The following is a 25,717-nucleotide window of genomic DNA, read 5'->3' on the forward strand; positions in this document are numbered from 1 at the left end:
TCAGAGTAGTTTGGAATCCAGGGATCTGACATGTTTGGAATGGCAAAGGACAGGGAGAAAAATCCGTCTTTTACCTACCTGGCTATTGTTCAAATTCCTGTGCCCATTTCTGTGCTAGGATAAATCAGTAGTGTGAACAGCTGAGAGTTTCCTCCTTGAAATAACAAAACACTTGCCAAAGGGTGACTCCAGCACTGTGGGCTGGATTTGGGTGGTTGCACCCTCCTGCTGGCTCCTGGCAGCACATTCCTGCCCGTGCAGGGAATCTGCCTCCCGAGCTGCCTGTCCTGCTCACACCGAGGGCACATCTGCAGCACCAGCTGAGCCTCTGGTGTCCCCTGCTTGCTGCTGGGCTCTGTGGGCAGCAGGTGTTGCCCAGGCTGGCATCTCTTCTGTTTGCTCTGGGAGAAAGGTAGAGGGAAAAGCCAGATGGCTTCCTGTGGGCTGCGTGTGACCCACATTCCATATCTGGACCATATGGAGGCAGATGCATATAAAGTCTGGCTGCATCCTTTATTCCTTGTCACAAAACATCTTCCTGTGTTGTTTAAAGGGTCAATCTAAAACTCTTCAGCACGTTTGAGCTGAATTACAAATTCCAAGGCGTTCACTGTAGGACGGTAATTAAACCTTCCCAGTGAATCCATATTTTCTGTGAAATGAATTAACATACCCTGTGAACTCCTGCATCTTAGTGCTTCAAACAGCTCATCTTTGACGGAATGTACAGCTTTTTGGTTGACAGAGTAAGTTGTGGAGTTTTAATGGGTGCTGTGACACATGGGCAAAAAGAACTTGAGTGTTAAAATGAAACCATTGAAAATTTTGACTCTAAGAAAATGATGGTGCAGTATATTTGTAAATCAGTGCACCACCAGGTTTTGATTAAGGGAAACTTGTCATTAGTGGAACCAGTTTGATAGCAACTGCAGTCCTGGCCATGGTTCTTCTAAAGTCTTAATTTGCTCAGGAAACGTGTTGTATCATTACTGAACTAATGAGCCAGTTCTGTCAGGTTCTGTTGGGATTGCAGGAAACTCCATTATATGGAGGAATACCCTATTTTCCAGCTGCTGAAGTACTTTAAATAGTTCCAGAGATCATACTGTGCACAAACAGTATATATGTGGGAAACTTGAACATTAAATCTAATCTTGTTAAGATTGCTGTGGGGCTTCAGTCAATGACATTAATTTGGAAGTGATCCAGTTAAGAATTATGTCTTGTGGAGGTGGAAAAACATCTGTTAAATCAGAGTATGTAGCCATAAATCACAGAGTGCTCTTCAGCCTGCTGATTAAAACCAGCAAAACTCCCTTTTTATCCTCTTTCTAGCATGACTGCTTTTACATAAATACTTTCCTGTGCTTGGAGTTCCTGAAGTAGATGGCCAGAGGTTGAATCAGATGGTGGCCTGAGATGGTCAGGTGACCATTTCCAAGCTGAAGATGAACACATTGAAGCTCTAGTCATGCAGCTCAGGTTATTTAAAATGTAACCCCTTTTCTCTCAGGAGGTCTTTATCAAAGGATATTGCTTAATATTAGTGATAGTTCAGTTTGTGCTTTCCCCTTGTGTCCTTGCACCGTGTCTAATACTGATCTTACTCATAGGGACAATGAGAAAATCAAGTGTAATAAAGTCACCCCTTATACTGAGCTGTGCAAAGTCAGTGTTGAGACCTGAAAAATCTGCTGCCTTCTGTAATTGTTCCTTATCTTAAAGATTACTGAGAGCAAACGGATTGGTTTATTTTCTGGAGCAGCACAGCATCCAAACATTCTGTGCTGTCAGTCACCAGGGCAGGCTCACCAGGCAAAGTGAGGTGATTACAGTTATTAGCTCTGTTGTGAATCTGGCTCAGTTTGTGTCTGCCCTCCCTGCCGAGGATTGCTGTGGATAGAGGTTTGCACTTCCCTTTAAAACCAAAATTACTGTGTTTGCCCTCCTCACTTTTGGAATAAGCATTGGATGTGGGTTTATCTGCTGATGTAGTTGGTAAAACTGCTAACATTTTTTCAGTTGTTCTTTCAGTAAGTGGGCAGTCCCCCCTTCCCTCCTAATGGTGTGCTCTCTCTTTGCAGACTGCCGTTGATGTTTTTAAGAGGATAATTTTGGAGGCAGAAAAAATCGATGGGGCAGCTTCACAAGGGAAGTCTTCATGCTCAGTAATGTAATTCCACTGCAGAACCTGAAAACACTGGGAATACATTCTACCTGAAGAAGCAAAACTGCCCATTATCTTTAAGGATAAACTATGCTTCTTTTTTTTTTTTTTTTCCTTTTTTTAATTTTATTTTTTTTTTCTTCTGTTAACCTGAAAGATAAACAGTTGGTTTGGAGCCTTTCCCTTCAGATTATGTTAAACTCTGACTCCTGTGCAAATGGCTTCACTTCCATTTTCAAATTTTAAGCAATCATATTTTCAATTTATGTATTGTATTTCTTAATATTATGACCAAGAATTTTACTGGCATTAATTTTTCAGTGTAGTTTGTTGGTTAGAATAATCATCAAAATGATGCATATTGTTACACTACTATTAACTAGGCTTGGATATCAGTGTTTCTTTGTGTTAAATGTATACTTGTAAATAAAATAGCTGCAAACCTTAAATGTTCTGTTTATAATTTTTTGTTGATTACTCCATATCAAGGTTTTTTTTTTGTTTTTTTTTTGTGAAAAATGTTCACCTGCTGACCTTAAGAGGAGGCGTGAGATCCTTGGAGCCAGTGGATTGTTTGACTGTTGCTCGGGAAGTTGTTTGCGAGTGATCCCAAACGATTTTGCTACTGGAACTCCAGGGTGGCCAAGCAGCTCTGCTTTGCTTTGTGCCCAGTCACGGGAAGGAGAGACAAGTGCCAGCTTTATTTGGAAGGGAAGTCCTGGGTTTCAGTCAGAACCTGCTCTGTGTTTTTCCTCTGTAACCATTGAGTAAAGGGTGTGCAGAGCCACCCCGAGTTCCTGCGCTACGGACTGTTCACGTGGACTTGTGACTGGGAGTGCTGTCAGGATGGAGTGGATTTATTCAGGTCACGAGCGTAGACTTGTTAAGAGAACAAAAATGTCATTTAAAATAAATTGCACGTCCTGAACAAATCAGTGTGGGCTGTTTGTTGTGAATTCCTGTGCTCCTGGTAGAGGTGAGCGGCCTCCTGCTGCCTGGCCATGCACAGTTCAGGGTTCCTGCACAGCTTTCTCTGACCAACTCCAAGCTTTTCCTTGGCTTTTGGACGGGAGGCTTAGCAAGCCGTAATATTTCAAGTCTGGTAACAAACTACTTACTACTCTATATTTAAAAAATTTGCAGTTGACCTACTTTGTATAGAACAGCGGAATAAAACCCAAAACAGTAAAAACAAACAAGGCTGACTTGGGGAACAGCTAATTAAATCAAGTGTTTAGCCTGCATTTTTGTGTTCATTTGAAAACTTAATTTCTGACAGGAGTACATAGGAAAGTTGGAGTGTTTTTGCAACCAGAATTAGTTTTACCTTCCAGTCTGTGCTAAAAGATAGAAATCATGCATTTGGTTCTTTATTTTCTTTGTGTGCTTGTTCCCTCATAGGATATAAAAAATGGTCTAAACCTCTCAACAGTGTATGTAGGAAAGCCCGGTATTTTCTTTGGTCATCATGAAAGTAACTGGTAAAAAAAAAATTGCCCTTTTTCTCCACTTAGGATATTTCCCAGTGTTTCTGAAAACCCTGTTTTCTATGAATTCTCACACCTTGTGCCAAGCACAGGTTGAGTAGCTGGATGATTGTTATGCACGATGGATTGCTGGAGTTCAGCAGGGAGCTCATTCAGGGAAACATGCTTTGACTTGGGAACCAGACTAAGCTGGGGCTGTTTGCTGCCCAAGAGCCTGCAGCACTGGAGCGAGGGTAGCTTGGCTCTGGTGGAAGGGCTGAGGCTGCAGGGCATGGCTGGAGGAGCCCAGCACGGGGTGTGTCAGTTCAGTGTGATCCATCCCAGGCACTGATGAGCTGTTGCATGACCCGAGGCTGTGGCGTTGCATCACAGACACAGTGTTGTGTTCTGCGTCACAGGGTGGAAATTCTGGAGTAAAACAAACCTCAGTGACCACATCTGCTCTGTTTTTTTGTCAAAAAGACCTGGCTGCAGGTGTACTGGCATCAGTCTAACCCCAGTTGCTGCATTGCTTCTTGAGGTGTGCCAGCTGCTAAGAGTTTTAAAGGAGAGGCATAAGGGCACGTGCAGTTTTAACAGTCTGGGGTAACTCAGGTCCTGCCTTCCAGTGGTGAGGCTTTCCAAAAGGGCTTAAAGGCAAGAGCAGATTCTCTGGATGATTTGTAGTGGGAATTTCTGAGACTTGAAAGGAACATTTCACGAGGCTATGTAGTGATAGGACAAGGGAAAATGGCTTCAAACTGCAAGGGAGTAGGTTTAGAGTAATTAATAGAAAAAATTCTTTAAGGGCAGTGATACACTGGAACAGGCTGGCCAGAGTTTATGGATGCTCCACAAAGCCAGAATTGATGGGGCTTTGAGCAACCTGGTTTAGCAGAAAGTGAACCTGCCCATGGCAGGGGGGTTGGAACTGGATGGGCTTTTGGGTCCCTTCCAGCTCAGTTAATGTACTCAGCACTGAGAGATGTGTACTGCTCTTGCATTTTCCATAATAGCTGAACAATTGAACTCATCCACATATGTTGTTCCCTTCTTCCTCTTTCTGCTTCATCCAGTAAAAAATGGAAATTATTCCACTTGTCCAAGCCTTTCTCTGCTAATAAGATCTAAAGACCAGCCATGTGCAATAGTCTTGCAGTTCTGCTGAAATGTGTAGTCAAGCATGATCAGTGAATTCCTCCTCATCCTTGGCTGCAGAGATTTCACCTGGCTTCTCAGGATGGCACCTTCAGCAGCTGGAGTCTAACAGAGGGTGGGGCAGCCTTGTGCTTCCTTGTACTGAGCTGGCACAGGTTGGATTTTCACCCTGACAGCCCTGAAGGTGGAGAGGGGCTGGGCAGTTGTGGAAGTCCTGTTATGTACAGGTACAGAATAATGCTTTGTAGCAAACTGCTACTTTCCTTGATGAATTTATACAGTCTTGTATAAGTTCTCTGATCCAGGCTAGGAAAAGAATTATGTAGACTTAATAACTTTATTCTTCAGGGATGATCATTTGCAAAGGTAAAAGGGCAAAGGTCCTTTTCCTGTTGAGAAAATTAGCAAAATTTTTTTACTGTGAGGTTGAGCACAGTCCACCAGTTTTCCACCTTGGACATACTCAAAAGCCACTTGGACATGGTCCCAAGCAACCTGCTCTGGGTGATCCTGCTTGAACAGGGGTTGGGCCAAGTGTCCTTCAGGAGTGCCTGCTGATCCCAGCCATTCTGTGGTTATGTGAAGATTAACTATGCTAAGTCATGTTAAACTCTCATTGACTTGTGTGGATTTACAGTGCCCTGGTTTGGAAGTGACTCCTGCCTTGTTTGTGCCCCTGTCCAACTCCTTGCTTTGCTGTGTGAATAATCCTGAGTCCCAGGGCTGGAGCTGCCCATCTCCAAGCTGCCGTGCCTGGAAATGCTGAGGATGAGTAAGACAGTGGGGCAGGTGAGCTCAGCAGGGGCAGGATGGAGTGCAGGTGCTAAATAAATTCATGAGCCTCCTTTTTCCTGTTCTTTCGATGCCTAACAAAGTTTGTCCCTGCCTGGTTAACTCCATGACAGGGAGTTTGGGGAGTTGGCTCTGGGTCTGTGGGGCCTGCTTTGTAATGCTTCTTCCCAGCTTCTGTAAAGGGTTGGTGAGTCCCTGGTAGAGAATAAAAAAGCTGGAAAAGTGTTTTCATTGTTCTTGTGTGCCTGCAGTAGCTGTGCTGTCATATCTGGACAAGGTGCAGATGTCCCCAGGTGCTGTTTGAGCGCAGTGCAGGTGGTGATGCTGTGCCCAGGCTTGCTGGGCTTACCCTCCTAATTAACACTGCTGAGCCTCTCCAGAAGGAGAAATCAACAGCTTCTAATTAGCCCTTATGTAATCAGGACTGCTCATCTTCAGAGTGTTTTGCTAATAGTGACTCATCTTCACAACTTCATCTAATAAGGTCAAAATTGCTCCCTTTTGACAACTGGAGAGAGGGAGTGAAAACCTTTGCACAGATCCCTTCAACTATTGTGAGTATGCAGAAGTGTGGCTGAACTGGTCTGGGTGATGGGTGTCCTTAGCATCCAGCTTTTCCTTGCATATCCTGTTCCCCTACTGGAACTTCTTTGAAATACAATGAAAACTGGAAGGATTTCACCCCCCAGGCTTTCTGAGACATTCCAAAGTGAAGTCCAAGTCTCATCTCAGTCAGATGCTGAGGTGTGTGATGATCCCTGGACAGAATATTACTGAAAACAGGACCATAATTGGCTAAACCTGACCAGCAGGTCTCCTCTCCAAGGTGAGGAGCTGTTTTTCCTAGCAGAAACCTGGTCAGATCGATTATTTTGTAACAGGGTTTGCTGAGTCTGAGGAGGTTTTTTGGAGTCCTTAACCCCACATGGGTGACATGAGGTGTTGCTGACATGGGATGGGTGGTGGGTCAGGGTGTGGGATGGCCACCCTTGGTAGAGATATTCCGGAGATTTTTATGTCACAGTGCATCCATGCTGAAGACAACACATTGAACCCAAAACCATTGCCTGGAAGCTGATTCCCATTTCCAGCAGCAGGTGATGTATTCTGCCAGTGAGGGTGTGGGTTGAATGTTTTGTGGAGATGTTCTGCAGTGTTCCCAGTTCCCCTGGCAGCTCTGGGAGGCAGCATGTGGTGCACTCAGGTACAGAGAGTGGGTTAATCACCAGCAGAAATTGGTACTTTTGGCAGCTGGTCTGAGGTGGGCCAGGTCTTTTGACAAGCAACGTGTATTTCACATGGAAACTCCCCCTTGAGTCATGAGATAGTTTCTCACTCAGGTCTGTTGCTGCTCTGAGGAGGCCCAGAGGATGTGCTCACCATTCCCAGCAGCAAGCCAAAAATTTTTCCATGGGAAGGAGCAAGACCCATGTTTGTTTCATATTTAATGAGCTCAAAGTATCTCATACTGAGGTATGTGAAAAATCTATGAGCTTTTCAAAGCAAGATGGTGTTTTGAAAGCCCTGAGCTAGGGATTTTCCGTGCCTGGTCCTAAACTGCTTTGCAAACATTACAGGCTCCTCCAGAAGCTGAAGCGTGGCCCTTTCAGAGGATGTGGAGCAACTCCTTGGCTGCTGCTCCATTAATGGTTATTTGTGTGGGGCTGTACCAGCTATAGGAGGTACCTCTGAGCAGAATGCTAATCCTGCTAAGCCTCTGACATTGAATATTGCTGTTCTCATAAGTGAGGTCATTCCCAAAGATTCACCTCCAGGAGTCACACCCTGCTCAGCTCCCTTGGCTCTGGCCTGGACAATCTGGAGAGCAAATTGTCTCTTACCACTTCACTCCTCAGTCTCGTGGCAGTGAAGGCCAGCAGGGATAGCACAGCATGGAGCTGCCTTTGTGGACATCAAACCCAATTCCTCCCTCTAAACCAAACCCACAAAAGAATCTCATATTTTTGGGTTTTGACTTAAAGCCAAATACTCAAATTTACAAGTTCATTCCCAGTGTTTCATCCTTTAAGCAGCCACAGTGGAGAGGAAAGCTGCCCACAGCCCTTTTGCTGTGGGGATCATGGTCAGATGCACCTGGGCATCAGGAGGGAAGGTCAGCCCCAGCATCACTTGCCTGAAATGCTGTTAGTAGCTACTAACTCTTTCTCTCTTCCATTGGCAGCCTTTCCATCTTTGGCAAGGAGTTAAGGGGGTTTGTCCAGGAATTATGATTTGCTATTCTTCAATATTCTTTTTTTCCCATCACTTTCTTTTTTTTCTAGAGATAGGTCCTTTCTTATTTCATGTCTTTAACGTGGTTTCACAAAAAATGGGGATAAAATTGCCACAACCTCTTTCCATCTCTCCTGAAACAGCTTTTTGAATCTGTTGGATAATTTTTAAGAAATCTGACAGCTGAGCACAAGTCTCAGATTCATCAAGCTCTTGCACATTGAATTGAATGTCACACCTTAAGGAAAATCCCCTCATGAGACAGAGCCAGAGGAAACCAGGCTTTTGTGGTTCCATAAAAATCTCCTGAGGCAGTATTTGCTTTCCTGGATGCCTTGGGACAGTCTGCCTTGGATGTCAAGGGTCTTCCTCTCCAGGCACCCAACAAGCTCATGGCCAATGCAAAGAGTGTGTGAGCTACGACCCCAATGGATGGAGAGTTGGGTCCCAATGCCAGTTGGGTCCCGTGGTGCCACCCCATTGTCCTCGTGCTCCCAGCCATGACTCAGAAGAGGAACTTCTCCTTCCCTCCCAGGGCACTGCAAGGCCACAGGGAATGGCTGGTTTTTGGGAGCTAATGCCCCCCCATCTTGGCTGCAGCTCTTCCAAGTGGGACTTTCTGCATGCTGTTACTTTTCCCTGCACCATCTGGTGATTAATTTAACACCTTAAAATTACCACCAGCATTTCAAGGAGGTTTTGGGCAAGGTTGGTTTTTTAATCCGATGAGGGTTTTTCATTGTTTCCTGCCTCACAGCACAATACATATTTGTGAACTGTGTTCCTGCAATACCGGGGCAGGTTTGCCTGAGTCAGCTGGAGGATGTGTTTCCTCTCCCAGCACGAAGTGCCACCTCCCTCCTTCCTCCTCCAGTGCATCCCAGTAAGCGACATCCTCTGGCTCAGCCTACGTGTGTCTGCACACACAATTATTAACTTTTACATCTTAATTGAAAGGGTGGCGCATGTTTGAGCCCTAATAATGACTTCCTTTCTCCTGAAGCAGACTTTAATCTCGAGATGAAGTGGTGAGCGGAGCGGGGCTGCCGAGCCAGGCTGCTGGTGTGCATGAGGATGGGATCAACCTGCCAGGAAAGGAGGTTTTAGGGTTTGGATTTGAAGCATGTGCCTGATGGTCCAGGGAGAGAGGCAGCAGCAAGGGGAGATGATGGGAGTCCTGTGAGTGAGGAGGATTCAATGAGCAGGAGCTGTGTGTGAAGTCTCTTCCAGAGCTATTAAAAAGCATAAAAGACAAATCTCCTTTTATTGTGGCCCCTTGGTACGTCTCTGCATGCTGGTCCATGGGCCACCCCCATACATCTGCCTTTACCTCTTCCTAGTCTGGCTCATTAGTATAAACTGATGGGGTTTATGGGCTGGGAGCCTCCTTTGCTATTTGTCCTGGAAATATGGCAGTTAAAATCTCTGGATATTCTTATAACACAGACGAGGACTTTATGGTCCCATATATCTGCAATGTAACTTACTTTAATATGGTAACTATGGTCCAAAAGTCCCTCTAATCCTGACTTAGAGCTGTGAGTCAGGGCTTCAATACTGGAAGATCAAAACATTCCTGAGAACGATGCTCCTGAATAACATCAGTGGCTTGTGAGCCCAACCTTTGCACTTTGGAGGGGATCAGATCCTTGGCTTTTGGAGGTGCCATTTAGAGAGGTTCAAAGGTTAAATGAGAGACCATTGGTTTAACAGATGGAGTGTAATATTTGTTGGTGAGGAGTCTTCAAGGACACCCTCTCTTGGCTGCCACATTGCAATAGGTGGGAACAACCTGGGATAAAGCAAACCTGACACAGAGAAATTACATGCCATGCTTAGAGATGCTGTTGTTTCCTCACTTACTTGTTATCTGAGGAAAAAGGACAGAAAAAAACCCCAGGGGAAAATAGAGGGGGGAAGGAAACAAGAAATAGAAATAAAAACCAAAAAAAGGTCAAAAAAGTAAAAAAAAAGAAGTCCTCCAAAAAGGAGCAGTAAATGTGCACTGCTAATCGACCAAAGCCCTGCCAAGCAAATCTTTTGTCAGATCATCTGCCCAAAATCAAAAGCCCGGACTCAGCAGGCCCCGTTACCGGCGGTTCTGCCTACGAAGCAGGAAAGCGCAAAGCCCCCGGTTCCCGCGGCTTTGTTAAAAAGCCCTCACGACACCAGCCCCAGCCCGGCCCCCCCCCGACGGCCCCTATATAGTGGGGTGTCCAACGATCTGTCCATCGCCGTTTTGGTTTGGCTCCCGCTCTTGGTCTTGGATAACAGCCAGCAGAAAATGTCTCAGTACTCAGGAAAAGTAAGTAACGACCCAACTGCTTCCCTTTCAGCCTGGGGCCGGAGAGCTGGAGCATCCTCCGGGTGGAAGGAGCTGATGAGGATAATAGAGCCAGCAGACGGGGTGTGAGTGGTGATCCTGGGAGCAAATTTGGTGTCAGGGATGGGGAGGGTGCGGCAGAAGGAGTTGCCTTTCGGGAGCCGAATTTCCTGTTTAAACATTCCTGCTGGAAATATGTGTGAGTGAGCACGAGGCAGCGAGAAGTGTCATAAATGCGGGATGCACTGCGTTCCCAGAAAAACAAATACGCTTCTTAGGAAAAAATGCCAGTGATGCCGTGCTCCTTTTGCTGGAAAGCAGCTAAAATAAACCAAACCATCCTGAAATGATGCATCTGTAAGAGATTCCCATCTGCTTGGAATGGGAGTCCGGCCGTGTCCCTGCTCCTCACCGCGGGCCCTTTCTCCTCCCTCCCCCAGATCACTTTCTACGAAGGTAGATGCTTCACAGGCAGGAAGCTGGACATCTGTGGCAGCTGCAACAGCTTCCAGGACCAAGGTTTCCTCAATCGAGTCAACTCCATCTGCGTCCAGAGTGGAGCTTGGGTCTGCTTCGACCACCCCGACTTCCGAGGGCAGCAGTACATCCTGGAGCACGGCGAGTATCCCGATTTCTACCGCTGGAACGGACGCAGCGACCACCTGGGCTCCTGCCGGCCCATCGGGATGGTGAGTGGGACGCTGCTGGCGTTGGCTCTCCCAGCCGGAGCACTGCTGAGTTTAGTTTGTCCTGGTCACAGGAGCCCTGTGAATAAGTGCCATAAAAATCTGTTCCTTAGAAATAGGGTGGCCCGTTGAGCAGGAAGGTTTTCTGGGTGGATTTGTCCCCGTTCAGAGCAGTCTGTGCAGGCCACAAAGCTGAGACAGCTCCCTGTGTCCCCAGACAGGAGGAAGATACATCTTCTTCCTCCCACCATGAAACACAGTGCTTTTTACAGGGTGAGATATTCCTGTGGTTTTCTAGATGAGATGGGAAGGTCCTGCTGGTACTGAGTGCTTTTTCTTTTAATGTAAGCTGCTATGAGATATTCACAAGGGAATTTGGAAGAGATTCATTGCCCAAGGCAAGTTTGAGCTGCAGCAGCTGCATCTCCCCACAGACCCAGAGGGGGAGAGGGCAGCCCAAGGGCTTCCCAAGCAGACCATAGGGCTGCTCTTAGCAAATTTTAGTTGAATTCTCTGCTGTTGCAAACCACCCTCTGACCCCAGTAATCCTAAACTAAACCCATTGTTTTCCCTTCCCTGTATCAAGCTTTTAAAAACACTAACCTGAGGAAGGTTTAAATGGGAAGATTAAAATGTAGCAAAGAAAACTGAATATGGGTTGGGTCTGTCCATTAATTCTCCTATCACTGAGGTCCTCCAGGGCAATGATGAGCCCAGCTGGAGCTGGTGGGATTTCTCACTGGCCCCGAAATCACTTTTGGCACAGCAGCAGGTCTCTTTCAGGTCTGTAACGTCATTCCCAAAGCACCTCCATGATCTGTACATGGAGGGATGCTCTGGCCCAGGCCCTAGACCCTGGCCAGCACAAGGATGTGCTCCTCCTTTCCTGGCCTAAGATTTTCCCTGTGAGATGCCAGCGAGGGCTGCAAGGCATTTGTGCAGTGTGGATTCCCGGAGGAATGTTTGCTCAGGCACGGTGTCCCTCAGCTGCTGCCGGCGGCTGCCTGCTGTGGGGTTTGGCATGGCAGCCCGGCCTTCTTGTGCACTGACGTTGTTTATTTGAAAAACACCTTTAGGTATTCTTTGAATTTGGCTTAAAAATATCCTTTGAGCTCGCTCTGTCCCACATAGCTCTGCCACAGGCTGCAGAGATCTCCCCAGAGTAATTTGTGTCGTGTGACCATCAAGGGCTCACACAGCAATGATGATGCTGGGAAAGTTTCCTTTTTCTCCCTCGTTTTTATTTTCCTATGAGAAAGGCACAACGTCTCTCACCAGGAACAGCAGCTATGCATGAAACTGGAGGCAATCTGAATTAGTTTAGGGGAGTAGCCCAACATCTTTGTACACTCGGGATATGTTCCTTTTTACCTGTCTGGGTGCACAGAGCATCAGGGCTGCAGCTGATGCTGCATTTGGGATGAGGGTTTGTGGGCTGCTGGGGGATCTGCAGATGGACAAGGGGCTGTGTGTGCCTGAGCACTGGTACCCCACACCGTGTTTGCATGTGGACAGCAGTGCAGGAAGGTGCAGCCAGGCACAGGGATAGGGATTTTTGTCTGCTTTCATGGTTGGTGTGCTGGGAGGCAGCATAAGTTTGTGCATGCTCTGTTCATGCTGGCACCAGTGGTCTTGGATTGCTCTTCACATTCCCCTTCCAAAGCACCCTTCTGTCTCCCTCTTTGTCTTATAAAAGCCAGAGAAATAATTTGTCGTGCTTTTTTGCTGTTGCTGTTGACTTCAATCCCTTTGTCCCCAGCACGGTGAGCATTACAGGATCGAAATATTCGAGGGGAGCCATTTTAGGGGTCCCAGCATGGAGCTGACAGAAGATTGCTCCTTCCTCCAGGGACAAGGCTGGGACAAGACCTGCATCAATGCCCTCAAAGTGTACGGCGATGGCGCGTAAGTAACTCCACGTGTCCTGGCATCAGCCACTGCTGTGCTCCCTGCCCTGGGCACCGCAGGGGACAGGGAGCTGCAGACACTCCTCCCTCATGAAGAACCCTGTCAGTGCTGGGGGCACTTGGAGAAAGCCTGAAAGTGTTAAGCCTGTTGTTAAAGGTGAATGTTGGTGCATGCCCACTGAGAGCTGCTTCGAAGGGGTGTGACTTTTGTAGGGTGGCAGCTAAGCATGAGCTACAAGAACTCTGAGAGACATTTTTAAGGTGTATGAAACAAGAAGCCTAAAACCATCTCCTTCCTGCCTGCCTTCCTGCTTGCCTTCCACACCTCTTTCAAATCCATGCTGAAGCTCAGGGAGGTTGGATGGACAGCTCCAGGTGATGCAGGTCAGGGCTTTTGCTTTGCAAGTGACTTCACCACACCTTTTCCTATGATGGCAAAATTGAGACAGGAGCACCTCCCCTTTACATGAAATCCTTCCTCTGAAAGACAGGGCTGACAGCCATGGTGATGCCCAGACTGAGGCTCAGCCCCACCCTCCTCCCCCTGCAGATGCTCCTGAAGGCCTGAGCAGGATATCAGTTTTGCCTTTTCCTTGATGTTTGGTGGCAGTTTGTATTTTCTCAATGGTGTTGGTCCTTTTTGTGTTCTTTTCTTTCATTGTCAGACAGGTTGTTACCTGTCTGTCTCCCCTTTCCTCTGTCTGACAATTGTGTTTTCACTGCAAGCATGCTGGGAGCTCGGGAATGCCATCACACCTTCCCAGAGCCAGGCAGAGGGTGGCTGGAGGGAGGCACTGGGGCACAGGGAAGCCCCTGCAGAGGAGGGAGCACAGATACCTTGCTCTTCACCTGTCCTGGACTGGATATTGTGCAGCTCACAGACACCTGGTGTGAGATGCTGGACCCTTTGTGTCCATTTTTTTCCCCTAAGAATAAGGAGAGGTTGTTGCCATCCAAGTTCAAGATATCCTGACAGTAGCAAGTGTCCTGCAGGACTCTTTCTGATCCAGCCAAGGCCTCTCCTCTTCCAAAAATCCAGGCTTATGATTAGGCAATGACAGTTCATTAAGGAGCAGAGCTACCCACTCCTGATGGGAAGAAATGGCTGGAGTCCAGCAGGGACCCTGTCAGTGCTGAGCATTCAAGTACCAACACTACAAAGCCAAGAGGGAGCCTGTGAGTGCTCTGGCAAGAGTTTTAGGGCCAATTTACTGCTTGAGTCCCTGTAGCAGAGCCTGGAGCTTGAGAAATTGGGAAACTGCCCAGAAACTTTCAAGCACTTGAATTTTTCAGATTGGTTTTCCCCTTCCCCTACAAAATATATAAAGGGAACAAAGCTTGCTCTCCCTCACACAGGAGTCTGGATGGTTTGTGTTGACATTACAGGACTTCTCAAGATCTATGAATAGTGAGAAAAAACTGGAAAAAAATAAAGCACAGAGAGGAGCGTGGTGAGGAAACTCGTTGAGGTTTGTAGCATTACATTCAGATCCTGGGAAGGACATGCTTGGAAAGGTCTGTAAAGGCAATTAAAAAGCAGGACAATGCAGAGGGACCTGCTGGAGGTCAGAGAGGCTGCAGGAGGAAGGAGGGAAGGATGAGATTCCTCTGCAGAGAGGTGGGAGCAGGGAAAGAAAGGGACCCTATAGCACCACTTTCCTCCTTTGGATGGACTTTCTAAACCCAGGTGCCTCCAGAGGTGCTGCAGGTGTAGGTGGTGCTGGGCATAACCTGGCAAAGCTGTCCCAGGACTCATCCTTGGCTGTTTGGTTAGCAGAGGAGATGGGATCAATGGAGACAAAGGGAGTTTCATCCACAGTCTTGCTCAATGATTTTCACCCTCAATTCCCACAACGCGACATCTGTTGGATACAGAAATATTTGTTTCCATTTCAAAATCCATGGATGGTGTCATGTGCTGATAAAAAGTTGCTGCCTGCGCTTTGTGGAGGTGGCCATGCCCCCGGGAAGTGATGATGGATCATCTGGAAACATGGGAATGGAGACAAACATCGGCCTTTGGCATGGTGCATGGTGAGCCTGAGGGGGTTCAGCACCTTCCCTGCTGCCCTTCTGGGGTGGGGAATTGCTACCCCACACAGCCAGAAAGGGTGATGGTAAAGCTGTTTAAGCCACGCTGGCAGTGAATTGCTATTTCAGAGCAGTTTTGCGGTGTCACCGCCTCCTCGGAAGCTGTTACAGGTTTGTGGTGAGTGGCTTCGCCCGTCCCACGGGCAGAGCCAGCTCCAGTATCACATATGGTATCATCTGATTTTAGATGAAGATGTATGGTTCTTGTCCTCCTTTGTGCCTCAGCCACTCCACAGAGGACAGCCTAGAAACAACCATTTTAAAAAACTGGATTTGTTTTGCAGTCCAGGAGAGAATACCCCAAAAAGAGCTCTTCTACACTACAGTGGAATAACCCGAAGGAAGCAGATCAGCCATTTATCCTGCTGAAGCATTCATGAGTGTTTGGTAGCTGTTCTGCAGTGGGGTTGTGAAATGCAAAGCAGAACAGGGACCCAAATGCTGCTGCCCAATGAACATCACGTATTTCTCAGCAAAGGCAATACCTGCCCATGGCACCACTCAAGTCCTACATGGAGAATCAGTGACTTTGAGCTCCAGTGAAAGCCTCCTGCTTGGTTCAGGCTGATGCTACAGCATTCCCCTCCTCATTTTTCAGTTTGAGCAGCCAGTTTTGACTTACAGAGTTTGAGTTGGTTCCATGAGCATTTTATTCCCATGTCCTCTGGGATTACGTGCTAATGAAACACAGCGCTGAGATGTTTAAGGGCTGTGTGTTATGTGCCTGGATCAGCTTTCCCATGCTGGGCTTGAGGACAGGATCATCTCCTTTTTTTTTTTTTCTGGGCTCGTGACTGACTTGATTTCCCCTCTCACTGATGGTCTCAGAGAACGTAAATTTTAGGCAATAAAGGAGCAGCTAAGTAAGCCATACAGTCCTTCACTCATCACCTTGCACTGCCAACACATTTCACCCCCATCTTTCTGTTATTCCTTTTATTCCTTTGATTTTTTGGGTTTTTTCAGCCTTCCCCTAAGCAGAGGGACAATCCAGTGGGGGCTCTTATCACCACACCAGGTCACTCAGTCTGCTTCCATCTGCACCAAAGCCTGTCCCATTCCCTCCATGTAATGGTGCAGACACATCAACCATGTGTCTGGAAAGAAATCTTGGGAAAGATGGTGACTGTGAGGGGCTGCTCTTCTCCCTGCTCTATTCCCCAGGGTCCACCTGTTGTTGAAAGATGTCTTAAAGCAGAAGAACTGAAAACAAAGAGAAGGAAAATTTTATAAATTGTTGTTAATTAAGCTGAGGACACTCTCTGTCACTGCACACTGAGATATGTGGTGGGGGTACACTGCACTCACAGGTGAGCAGTGGGCAGCCTTCCCCACGTGCTGCAAAGTGAGCATCAGAGGCTGAGGATGACTTTGTAATTCCAGTTTGGATATAAACTGTCTGCAACAAGTGCCAGAGAATGAGGTTGGCTGTTTGTAGGAGCCACATGTCTGCAATGCCACACACAGGGCTCTGACACTACAGGATGCTCTTTCACAAAACCAAGGCACAGCATTCCATGCTGGTATCCATGTGCTGGTCCTGCTCCTGCACAGGGGTTTGGGAGAAGGGATCACCACAGTCCTACTTCATGTCCTCTCAGAAACACAAAACAAATATGTCAAGGAACCTGTAAAGTGCCTTGGATAAATACCCCAAACTTTTCTTGTTTTGTTTTTTAAATAATGCCCGTGGGTGGCTGGTTGTATAAACAACTTCTTTTCCTAAGCCTCCAGCTTTTTGCTTTGGGTTAGACTGATCTGAGTTCACCAGCTGTTGTCTGACCCTTAAGGCCCAGCAGTCTTTGACCCCTCCAGTACTTGAAGAAGTTTCTCCCTGGAAATCCCACATCCAGTAAGTCCCAACCCCAATGTCCTAGCTAAATTCCTGCAAAGGCAGACCACAGAAACCAAATCATTTGGAGGATTGCATTTCTGCTTTGCTGTCATTGCTGAGCAAATAGATGGGAAAAGCAGCAGAAATCCTCATAAAACCTTAAAAAAATATGGGGATGAGAGGAAAGAGGCAGAGATGAGCAGCTCAGCAATGACAGGGTGGAAACCTGACTGTAAAACTCAGAGCAATGGCAAAATTTGGTTGAGAAGCATGGGACACTCAAACAGAGGACAGGGGTGACACTTGTGGCCACAGTAAGATCATATGAAGTGAATGGAGAGAAAATCAGCAAAATTGTCCTTCCTGACTATCAGAATTGTTCCTGACCTGACCTTCAAATGGAGAAAGACATGTCACAAGCCAGGGTGATAGAGAATGATGTAGCCAAGCCAGGTGAAGAAATCAGGCATGCCAAAGTCACCAAGGTTATTGAATGTTGTATACATTTGACTGCATTCCAAGGGAAAGTTGTCATTAACTCTGGATGTAGAGATAAAGATAACCAAGCCAAGCCCTGCTCTCTGTTGGAAAGCATCAGAGGCTGTTAAGAATTACTAACAAAGAGAGAAATTACTAAATATGGTTCCCATTATTGCCAATGAATCAGTTCAAAGAGGCAGAACATCCATCAAGCATTGCATATTTCTCCTTACAGTCCCTAAAAAAGTGGTTTATGCAGGGGCTGAGGGGACTCATGTCCTTCTTTAGCACTATAAAATGCTATTAAATTGTTTCTGTTGCACACAGTGAAGCTCAGAGAGATCCATTCCTACAGTAATGTGAAGCAGGGAGCCCTTGGGCCCAGGCTTTATTGGTGGTGTAACCCAAAACATCTTCCAAAGGCAAGGTCCAATCTGGCTGTGGGTATTTGCCAGGCCAGGCTGGGGCCGGGGGGAAGCACCCACAGAGAACTCTACCAGGAGCGGGATGGGACTGGGAATCAGGCCCTGGTGGTTTGCAGTACAGCAGTGCCTAAAAGCAGCCCCTCAGAGCGGGGCACTAGCACAGTGCTGGGACCCAGGTGACCCTCCCTTTGTGCCCAGGTGGGTGCTGTACGAGGAGCCCAACTACCGAGGCCGCATGTACGTGGTGGAGCGCGGCGAGTTCAGCAGCTTCAACGAGTGGCAGGCGCGCAGTGCCAGCGTCCAGTCCATCAGGAGAGTTGTCAACTACTTCTAGCTGAGCTTTCACCCTGCCAGCCATGGCCTGCTGAGACTGAGCATCACCCTCCTCCCCACTCACTGACCCCTGGAATAAATTGTTAAACACCAGCTGTTGGCTCTGAGCACGTTTTTTCCGTAACTAACATGAGTTCAAGAGAGAAGATGTTTCTAATCTTTCTAAGCTTGATTTACATGCTGTGAATTTGCTTTCTGATTCTGCAGTGGTTTATAAGGAGGACATGGGAGGATGGGCCAGAACTGGTGGTGACAAGCAGATCTAGGAACTTGCCTGCTGTGGTTGTGGTTGTGGTCTGACACATGTTCCCTCTGCCCTGACTACGGCCACCATGTGATGGCCCCAGCTGACTCCTGATGCCTGGAGGGGATCACGTTGATGCACACATGGGTGGGGAGCGCAGGCGCAGAGCCATTGGAGGCCATGTGAGGACACACGTGAGGACACATCATAGCAGGAGCTGAGCGACTTGTGGGGTCTGTCTGACGATGACCTGCTGGACTTGATAAAAAGGTGAAAGCAATCATTCATCCTGACTTACTTTAAATCAGTGCACATTAAAATTATACATTTAAAAAAACCTCGAGCCTGAGGGCACAAAAACCTGAGCAACCTTCTCTTTGTTCCCTCAACCCTTCAGATGACAATGACATTTTGAGGGATCAGCAGCAAACAGCCACTGCACTGCCATTTATTTCACAACCCCCTCTTTCTGCCCCTTAAGTGTTCCTGGTCCACCCCAGTTGTCTCAGTGCCCCTGAACCCCATTCCATGATTGGCAGTTGGGATGGGAACCACTCTTCCCCTTCAGCTATGGACCATCCACTGCAGCCAGGGCACTTCCCACGGCATGCAGCCCCCAGCAGTGCAGTAGCCTCCCTTCTGTAAAGTAATAAGCTGTGTTCAGCATTAGCTAGGGTGTTTCTGGCTATTTCAGAAAGGGGTAATTTTATTCTCTTCACTCTGTTACTCTATTAGCTGTTAAGCCTTGGCTGTCTGATAGATCCTGACAGGCGCAGGCATGGTGCCGGCAGAGCTGCAAAGCTCTGTGTTAATCCAGCGGGAAAGCTGCTGATCTAACCCCAGCCCCAGCCCTCTACAGGGACATGAGTGAGGCTGACAGGTCCCCAGCACACTGGAGCACGAGGCGTGTGTGCCTTCGGGGCTGCTCTGCTTTGCAGGTCTGCAATGGGAATCTGCCCTTCCCTGAGCGCTGGGGAGGAGCGGGACTGTGCTCTGTGCCAGGGGCTGGTTGGTCCCGTGCTGCATCCCAGTCTGACACCAGATCCACCTGCCATTCCACCCACTCACACCCATCCACCTTGTCATTCACCTTCCACTTGGATCTTGGCTCCCTGTGGCTCTCTACCAGTACCAGGACTGGGGTGACTGGTAACAGCTGGGCCTATGTGAGGACATGTGCTGTTCCCGTGATGAAGTGACACTGTTGGTAGAGTTGCATCGATTGAGATTTGCTCCAGCAGCACATATGCTGTATATGTGTTATGAGGGGATGTGGAAATGCAAAAAAAATTCCACCTTGCAAATTTAACAGCAGTTTGGGTGATGTCTGCCTTAGCAATGATACAGACAACCATGTCCTCTTGTAGACAGTCTGTTGTCTGGATGTATCCTCCATGCAAATCATCACAGAAGTACTTATAGTTACACCAGCTCAGCTCTGGACTTCAGTGACCATGTCCTGGGTGGCTTGTGGTGACGTGGACCATTAGACCTGTAAAAATATTTAAGATCTTTAATGGGTTGCAAGGTATTTCTGTGTCAGAGAAGGCAGGGAAATGATTCATTCATTGAGTGGGATGCACAAATGTACAACTCGTGCATCAACTCTTGCGTATTTAATTTTCTTTTAATTAGATGCAGCTTATGAAAGATTTTAGGAGTCCTTCCAGGATTAGCATTGTTCTTGCCTCATGAAGGCTGCAATCGGCTCCTGAGCAAAATGCACTCTATTAAAAGTTAATATTCAGTCATGTGCAGTGCTCTCTGTTGTGACCTCCTGGACATTATTCTGTTATAAAAAGCCCAAAGTGGTCCCAGAGAAAGACAAGCATCGAATTGTGATGAGCTTTAAAGTAGGCTTTTTGTGGGCTTTTCATTCATTTGAAACATTCAGTGTCACGGTGCAGCATGAAGGATAAAGAAACAAAGGCTTTAAAATATACAATAACTGGAGTCCCAGATGCTCTAAGTATTTGGAGGACAAAAGAAAAGGAAATAGAGAACAACCATCCACCCACATTCCCCTGGGAACAACAGCATAAGCCTAGGCACCCCCACATCATTTTTCAACACTGTACACACAGCCAGGGGAGGTGACTGTCCCACTGATGTTGGGGTCAGAGCTGTGACATCACAGATATTTTGCTGTATGGCTCCCAGTGGTCAGTGGTTCAACTCCCCTCTGTGCAGAGCAGCATTAGAGGGACCCAGTGACATCCCTGCCCGTCCTCAGCGGAAAGTGTGGGACTGTGCACGTACACACAGCTGTACTCCAGCATCCAGCCCCTGTGTGCAAGCCCGCTTCATCTACACACTTCAAACTAATTATTTGTTTATATGCTCTGGTAGATTAATATTTGCTGCTTAAATTGTGGAAGTATACTTAGGATCCCAGTCCTGGACTGAGCCATGCCTTATGCTAGGAACTAAAAGTACAAAAAACGCAATCTGCTTGATCTGTGCTGTTGTGTGGAACCCTGTTTGTAACCAGTAAGTGTTTAGCTACCTATAGAACATTTTACACAAGTCTGTAATATGCCTACAGAGTAAACACTCATCATTTATTGACATCTGATATCCCATTTATGAGCACACTCTCAATGCAAAGAGCTGGTCCCATGTGAAGGCTATTTAAAAAATTCCTCTGTGTGCACAAGCCTAATCTTGCTAAAAACTGGCAGCGGGGAATTGAATTCCATCTATTTTTTGCTTATTTGAAACCTAAGTAGGGTGGCCATGGGCCTAATCCAAATACTGGTGCTGCAGGAACATGCATTGCGTTGGCAGTGGGGGAACGTGGCTCTCGTTCTCTTCCTTTTCCCTCCCCCTCCTTGCTAAATCTGCACTTGTTTAAAGGACAGAACGTACAGATCCCATATGCTTGCTAGTGGCTCGTTGGTGGGTTTTTTCTGTAAGAAAAAAAAAAAAGATTATTGACATTGCTCTAGTATGAAATGGTATGATTTGTTAGTTTATAGCGTATAAAATATAAATGACAAAAATGCCAGCTCAGTGTGAAGTGGATGTGAGATTGTGCAGCAGAGGTTTGAGCTGCACATCATTAAACTGTATGGCTGAATGAGCTCTGCTATGTGAACCGACGAGGCAAGCAATGGATTGAGGAAATTGGATACTATTCCACAAAATGCCGAAGATGAGACAAAGATTCAAAATGAACAAAAGGGACAAGTTATTAATTACAAGAGAGAGAACTAAATGAAATCAGCTCCATCTGGAAAACCAGGAAAACCCTAATAATCAGCATTACTGTGCTTGGCTAAGATGCTGCAGTGTAATATTCAGAATAACTTTGAATTACATCTGGCCCCGAAGCAAATAGCTCCTGCCAGAATGCCTGCACACACGAATGTCCTTTCTTTGTAGCTGGATAATGTGCAAATTTGATGGAACATCTCTTTCAAATGAATCCCTGGAAGATATCTGAGGAACTGCAGTGCTTTTGCCTTGCTATACTACTTGGTACATGAACATATAGTGAAGGTAAGAAGGAAACTGCCTACTGATCCACTATTGGCATGTGTGATGTTGTCATGTTCAAATGAATCTCTTCTCACTGCTTAGAGGCAAAAGGGCCGCAAAGACACCTCCCTTCCCTGGGGAATCAAAGAAGTGTTATCCTGTTACTGAGGCTGCCCCACGCTCACACCTTCCTGTGCTTTTTAATCTCCTCCTCCAGAGAAACCTCTCTGGACCTGGTAGAAATTAATTCACTCTTTGGTGTCTGCTAGAGCTGTTTTATTAGTCCTTTAAGCAGAAAGTCTGGCTCAACAGTGACCTCTTTGACTGTGTGCAGAAAGGAAATGAAGAGGTTCAAAAGGTCTCTCTGAAGTCTGGCACCAGGAGGAGAGCCCTGGTCATTGTTACAACCTAAGCAATAGGAGGGTAAAAATGTAGAGAGAACACAGTGACTGGGCTCTGGAAGAGGTTTCCCAGAGAGCTTCTGGAGCCTCCTTCCCTGGAGATATTCAAAAGCTCTCTGGACATCCTGAATAACATGCTCCAGGGGACCAGGAAGGTTGGACCAGATGATCTCCAGTGATTCCAGCCAACCTCACCCATTCTGTGATTCTGTGATACTCAGAACCATTGACAGATATTCTGGGTCCCATGCTTCAGCTAGTTTGGTTTTCACTCACTTTTCTTTACACATTTTCTTCAATGTTGTATTGAAGTCAAAAGAAAATTAACTTGGGTGAAAACACATTTGGCCTTGAAATTTTTACTATCCATGGACTCAAACCCTTGTCCAGGAGTAAATCTGATACAGTTAATAAGTCTTGAACCAGATAATATCTGCATAATGTGATCAGCATCATCAACATTGCAAACGGTGACTTGTTTGGGGGTTTAATTTTAAATGATCTGGTTTATTGGAGAGGTTAAACTCAGTTAAAGCAACCTTCAGTGGCTGAGGCTCACATAGCTAGGTGTCCTTTCCTCTTCCAAGAGTCACCCTTCAGTCAGCAGAGGAGGTGCAATAACATCCCACACAATTTGAGCTGTTCCCATATTTACTGGTGGCTGTGACAGAAACCAAACACACATGGGAAAGAGTGCAAAGGGACAGAAATAAAACAAATATTGATTTTCCATGAGCAATGGGAGCACTGAAGAAAGAGCAAGTGGGTGTACCAGGTTTTCCATGGACAGCTGACCATCTTTACATGATTCAGAATGAGACAGTTTGTAATCAAGTCAAGCTGTCCTGGTTTAAACATGTGAGCATATGGAGGAATGTACTAGTGTATTCAGTCAAATTGTTCGTGAAGTAAACATGAAATCGTACAGAAATTGTTAATGCAAATTCCTTCTTTGAATATGATGATGTGTAGTGGATTGCAGTAAATCCACATGTCCTGTAGGCATTCACACCTGCACTCAATCCAAAAAGCACTGAATGCTGCCTCTCAGTCAGAATGGTTTCATGTGCTCCTGCTAGCGAGTTTGGGATGGTGAAGGATTAGTCCCTGCTATTCCATGGAAAAAAATGTAATTTTAAAAATATTTGGTTAACTCATTGCAGCAGTTCTGGTATGCTGCCTCTCAGTTTGTTTAGCCTGATATAAACTAAGCTCTTTTCTCATGTATTTCTTGGTGGCCACTAGTGCTGCTCATCATCTGTGATGGGGTAAGTGAACAAGGCAACTCCTTCCCTGCAAGACACCACACACACAAGGCTCATGGTCAGCACAAGTTTGTTCATGTTTTGGGAGAGGTGCTTTTAAGCTTTGACGTTGCTGCCCTGTGATCGTGGTGGTGAGGAGGTGGGTGAATGATCCTGACTCAGATGGGCAAAACTCTGTGGTTTCAGATGACCTTAGCCTTGATTATTTTTTGGTTTTTTTTTTTTTTTTTGGTTTTTTTGGTTTTTTTGTGCTGTTGGGAACCAGCAGCTTAGACAGAAATAGCAAAAGACTGTTCATGGGACAGATCTCTTCCTTGCATGCTTTGCTGAAGGTGGCCACCACTAAAACCAGTCCCTTACATGCACATGAACCAGTTCTGCAGAAGCCATAAGGTACCAGCACACAACTGAGCCCTCTCTTACATGGAAACCCTCCCAACACTATGAGCTTCCTTTAGTTCTGCAGGGCAGGCTGTACATTAATCCTGCTCTTAAATCAAGTTTTCAAGAAGACAAAGCACGCTGTGGGCCACTCCACACACAGAGCTGACCTGCTAAACTCCGTGAGCGCCACAGCTGCTCCAGCAGTGTAAGTGGGAATCAAAACTGCTGAGATTTGCAAAACTTTATATGGTTGTCTTTGGTTTTCTTGGCTGGTAAAGCAAGAAGAAAACAATAACGTTTGAGTCATATGAACCAATAATAATAGTAGTAATAATAATAATAGTAATAATAATAATAGGATTTCAAAGGTTTTATTTTGTGTGAGTCCTGCTATTATTGACTTGCCCTTTGAAATGATTCTTCTGAAAATAATAGAGCCTCTTTTTTTTTTCACTGAGGGTTGGAGCCAGATTAATTTATCATCGTCCTTCTAAAAAGAGAGGAAAAAAACCCATGCAAACACCATTTTGACTTCTGGAATTTATCATTTGTGTTCAGGTCTCTCTGTAGAGTTGACAATCAGCATTTCAAAGGTTTCAGACTTCTCTTCTTAAAACTTATTAATAAATGATATTTAATAGTTAGCTCCCTTGACAATTAAACATTGGACATACCATCAGAAACAGGGGCATCCACAGCACTGGAACTAGTTCTCCTTGTATTGAATGATTCTTCTTTTCAGCTGCATTCAGACAATACAGGTTTGGAAACACACACAAAAAAAAATTCTGGTAGGAATCCAAAATCTCTGTAACAACCCCCCAGGCCTGGGATTTGTCTAATAGTTTGCTATTAAAGAGTTCTTTGGCTGGAAAGAAGTACCAGACAGAGTTTCCCTTGTTCTAGTTCTTTGTTTATTTTTTTTCCTTTTTCTTTTAATTTGGTATTTGACTCCTCAGCATGAATTTGCCATCAAGATGATGGAAACTCCAGGGGAGGACAGAGATTACCAGCTTCTCAAAGCCTGCACTGATTTATTGCAGGAGTTGTTCCTTCCCCAACACCTCTCAAGCAAGACAGAATAACAATAGTATGAATAATAGTATCAACAATAATAAAAACATTCAAATCAGTGATTTTTCCATTTAGCTTCAAATCACCTCTTGAAAGACACATCAGAGCATTTTAGCTCGTATGGAAAAGACCCAAAACGGTGTCAGGAGTTGTCAGTCCCAGTCCTTTGCTGCTCTTGCCTTCTGCTGGGTGCAGCAGTGATGGGCACAGCCTGATTTCCTGGCAGCACAGGGTGATTACCCAGCACTGAAGGCAATTAGTGTGAATTAGGGCAGGCCCAGAACTGTGCCTTGGCTCCTGCAGCCTGTCCCAGAGGAACACCGGCTGCTTTAGGAGCCTGGTGCAGAACTGACTCATCAAGCAAGCCAGATAGTTCAATCACATTTATTTAGCATGACTGCACCAATTTACTGCAGCTGAATAGCTGGCCCACAGCGTGCACATGTTCCTAGATGGTTAAAAGTCACTCTTCACATTTCCCTTCCTGTTCAAGTGCTCCAAGGCTGCATATTTCAGTAGTGCCTCTGGAAAGTAGCTATTGTTTTTATCTTTTCAGTGGTTTAGTTGTGAAATTCATGCTTGGAGAAGGGGTGGAGGAAAGTCCCAAAACAGCTGACTGAGGTAAATAGCATTTCCTCTGTCTTAATTCTTTTCTTCTGTCACTTCTGTGCCTTTGCAACTCCCTGAGAATTCATCTCCCTGCCTTAAACATCAGATATTTGCTGATACCCTTGTAGAGTGCTGATTAGATGAAAACAGTATGTTAGATTTAAGGCTGGAAATGAATCAAGGCCATTTGTCTAATCAGCTTCTCTTTTCCTTCACCAACACAAAAATCAGGGTAGAAAGCACCTTCCTCATTAACAAAGAGTAATGGACACAAAAGCAAATTTAGAGTGGAGAGAGGAAAAGTATATTCCCTAAGTTAATAACCTTAGCTAATGCAACTGATTTGACTTAATTGAAATCAGTTGT

At 46.0% G+C, this 25,717-nt stretch overlaps 2 protein-coding genes and 1 long non-coding RNA gene across 4 annotated transcripts in view; 2 read left to right on the top strand and 1 right to left on the bottom strand.

Annotated features, from left to right (window-relative positions):
- Positions 1 to 3,099, top strand: part of RHEB (Ras homolog, mTORC1 binding) — a 38,981-nt gene extending 35,882 nt beyond the window's left edge. For both annotated transcript variants that reach the window (XM_088061891.1, XM_005527754.2), the window contains one exon: positions 2,085 to 3,099. In XM_088061891.1, coding sequence (XP_087918017.1) covers positions 2,085 to 2,177 — 93 coding nt within the window. In that variant the 3' untranslated portion in view covers positions 2,178 to 3,099. The remainder of the gene's footprint in view (positions 1 to 2,084) is intronic.
- Positions 3,100 to 10,099: 7,000 nt separating this feature from the next.
- CRYGN (crystallin gamma N) lies at positions 10,100 to 17,987 on the top strand. The gene is made up of 4 exons (XM_005527755.3): positions 10,100 to 10,120; positions 10,579 to 10,827; positions 12,584 to 12,729; positions 17,760 to 17,987. Exons 1-4 carry the CDS (start codon positions 10,100 to 10,102, stop codon positions 17,893 to 17,895), a joined length of 552 nt encoding a protein of 183 aa, XP_005527812.1. The 3' UTR covers positions 17,896 to 17,987.
- Positions 17,988 to 23,118: 5,131 nt separating this feature from the next.
- LOC148185255 (uncharacterized) lies at positions 23,119 to 24,959 on the bottom strand. The gene is made up of 3 exons (XR_015774203.1): positions 24,829 to 24,959; positions 24,343 to 24,410; positions 23,119 to 23,937 (listed from the first exon to the last, which is right to left on the bottom strand). It is a non-coding gene; the product is annotated as an uncharacterized LOC148185255 (long non-coding RNA).
- Between the last annotated feature and the right edge of the window lie 758 nt (positions 24,960 to 25,717).

This window comes from Pseudopodoces humilis, chromosome 1, assembly GCF_049639895.1.
Source record: "Pseudopodoces humilis isolate 2021_Gansu_Grassland_sample_001 chromosome 1, ASM4963989v1, whole genome shotgun sequence".
Lineage (NCBI taxonomy): Eukaryota > Metazoa > Chordata > Aves > Passeriformes > Paridae > Pseudopodoces > Pseudopodoces humilis.

What these genes read in the sequence shown, in the direction of transcription:
- CRYGN (XM_005527755.3), top strand. Translation starts at nt 10,100, where the DNA reads ATGTCTCAGTACTCAGGAAAA. An exon ending in TGTCTCAGTACTCAGGAAAA is followed by an intron (nt 10,121 to 10,578) that starts GTAAGTAACGAC and finishes TCCCTCCCCCAG; the next exon opens with ATCACTTTCTACGAAGGTAG. An exon ending in CCTGCCGGCCCATCGGGATG is followed by an intron (nt 10,828 to 12,583) that starts GTGAGTGGGACG and finishes CTTTGTCCCCAG; the next exon opens with CACGGTGAGCATTACAGGAT.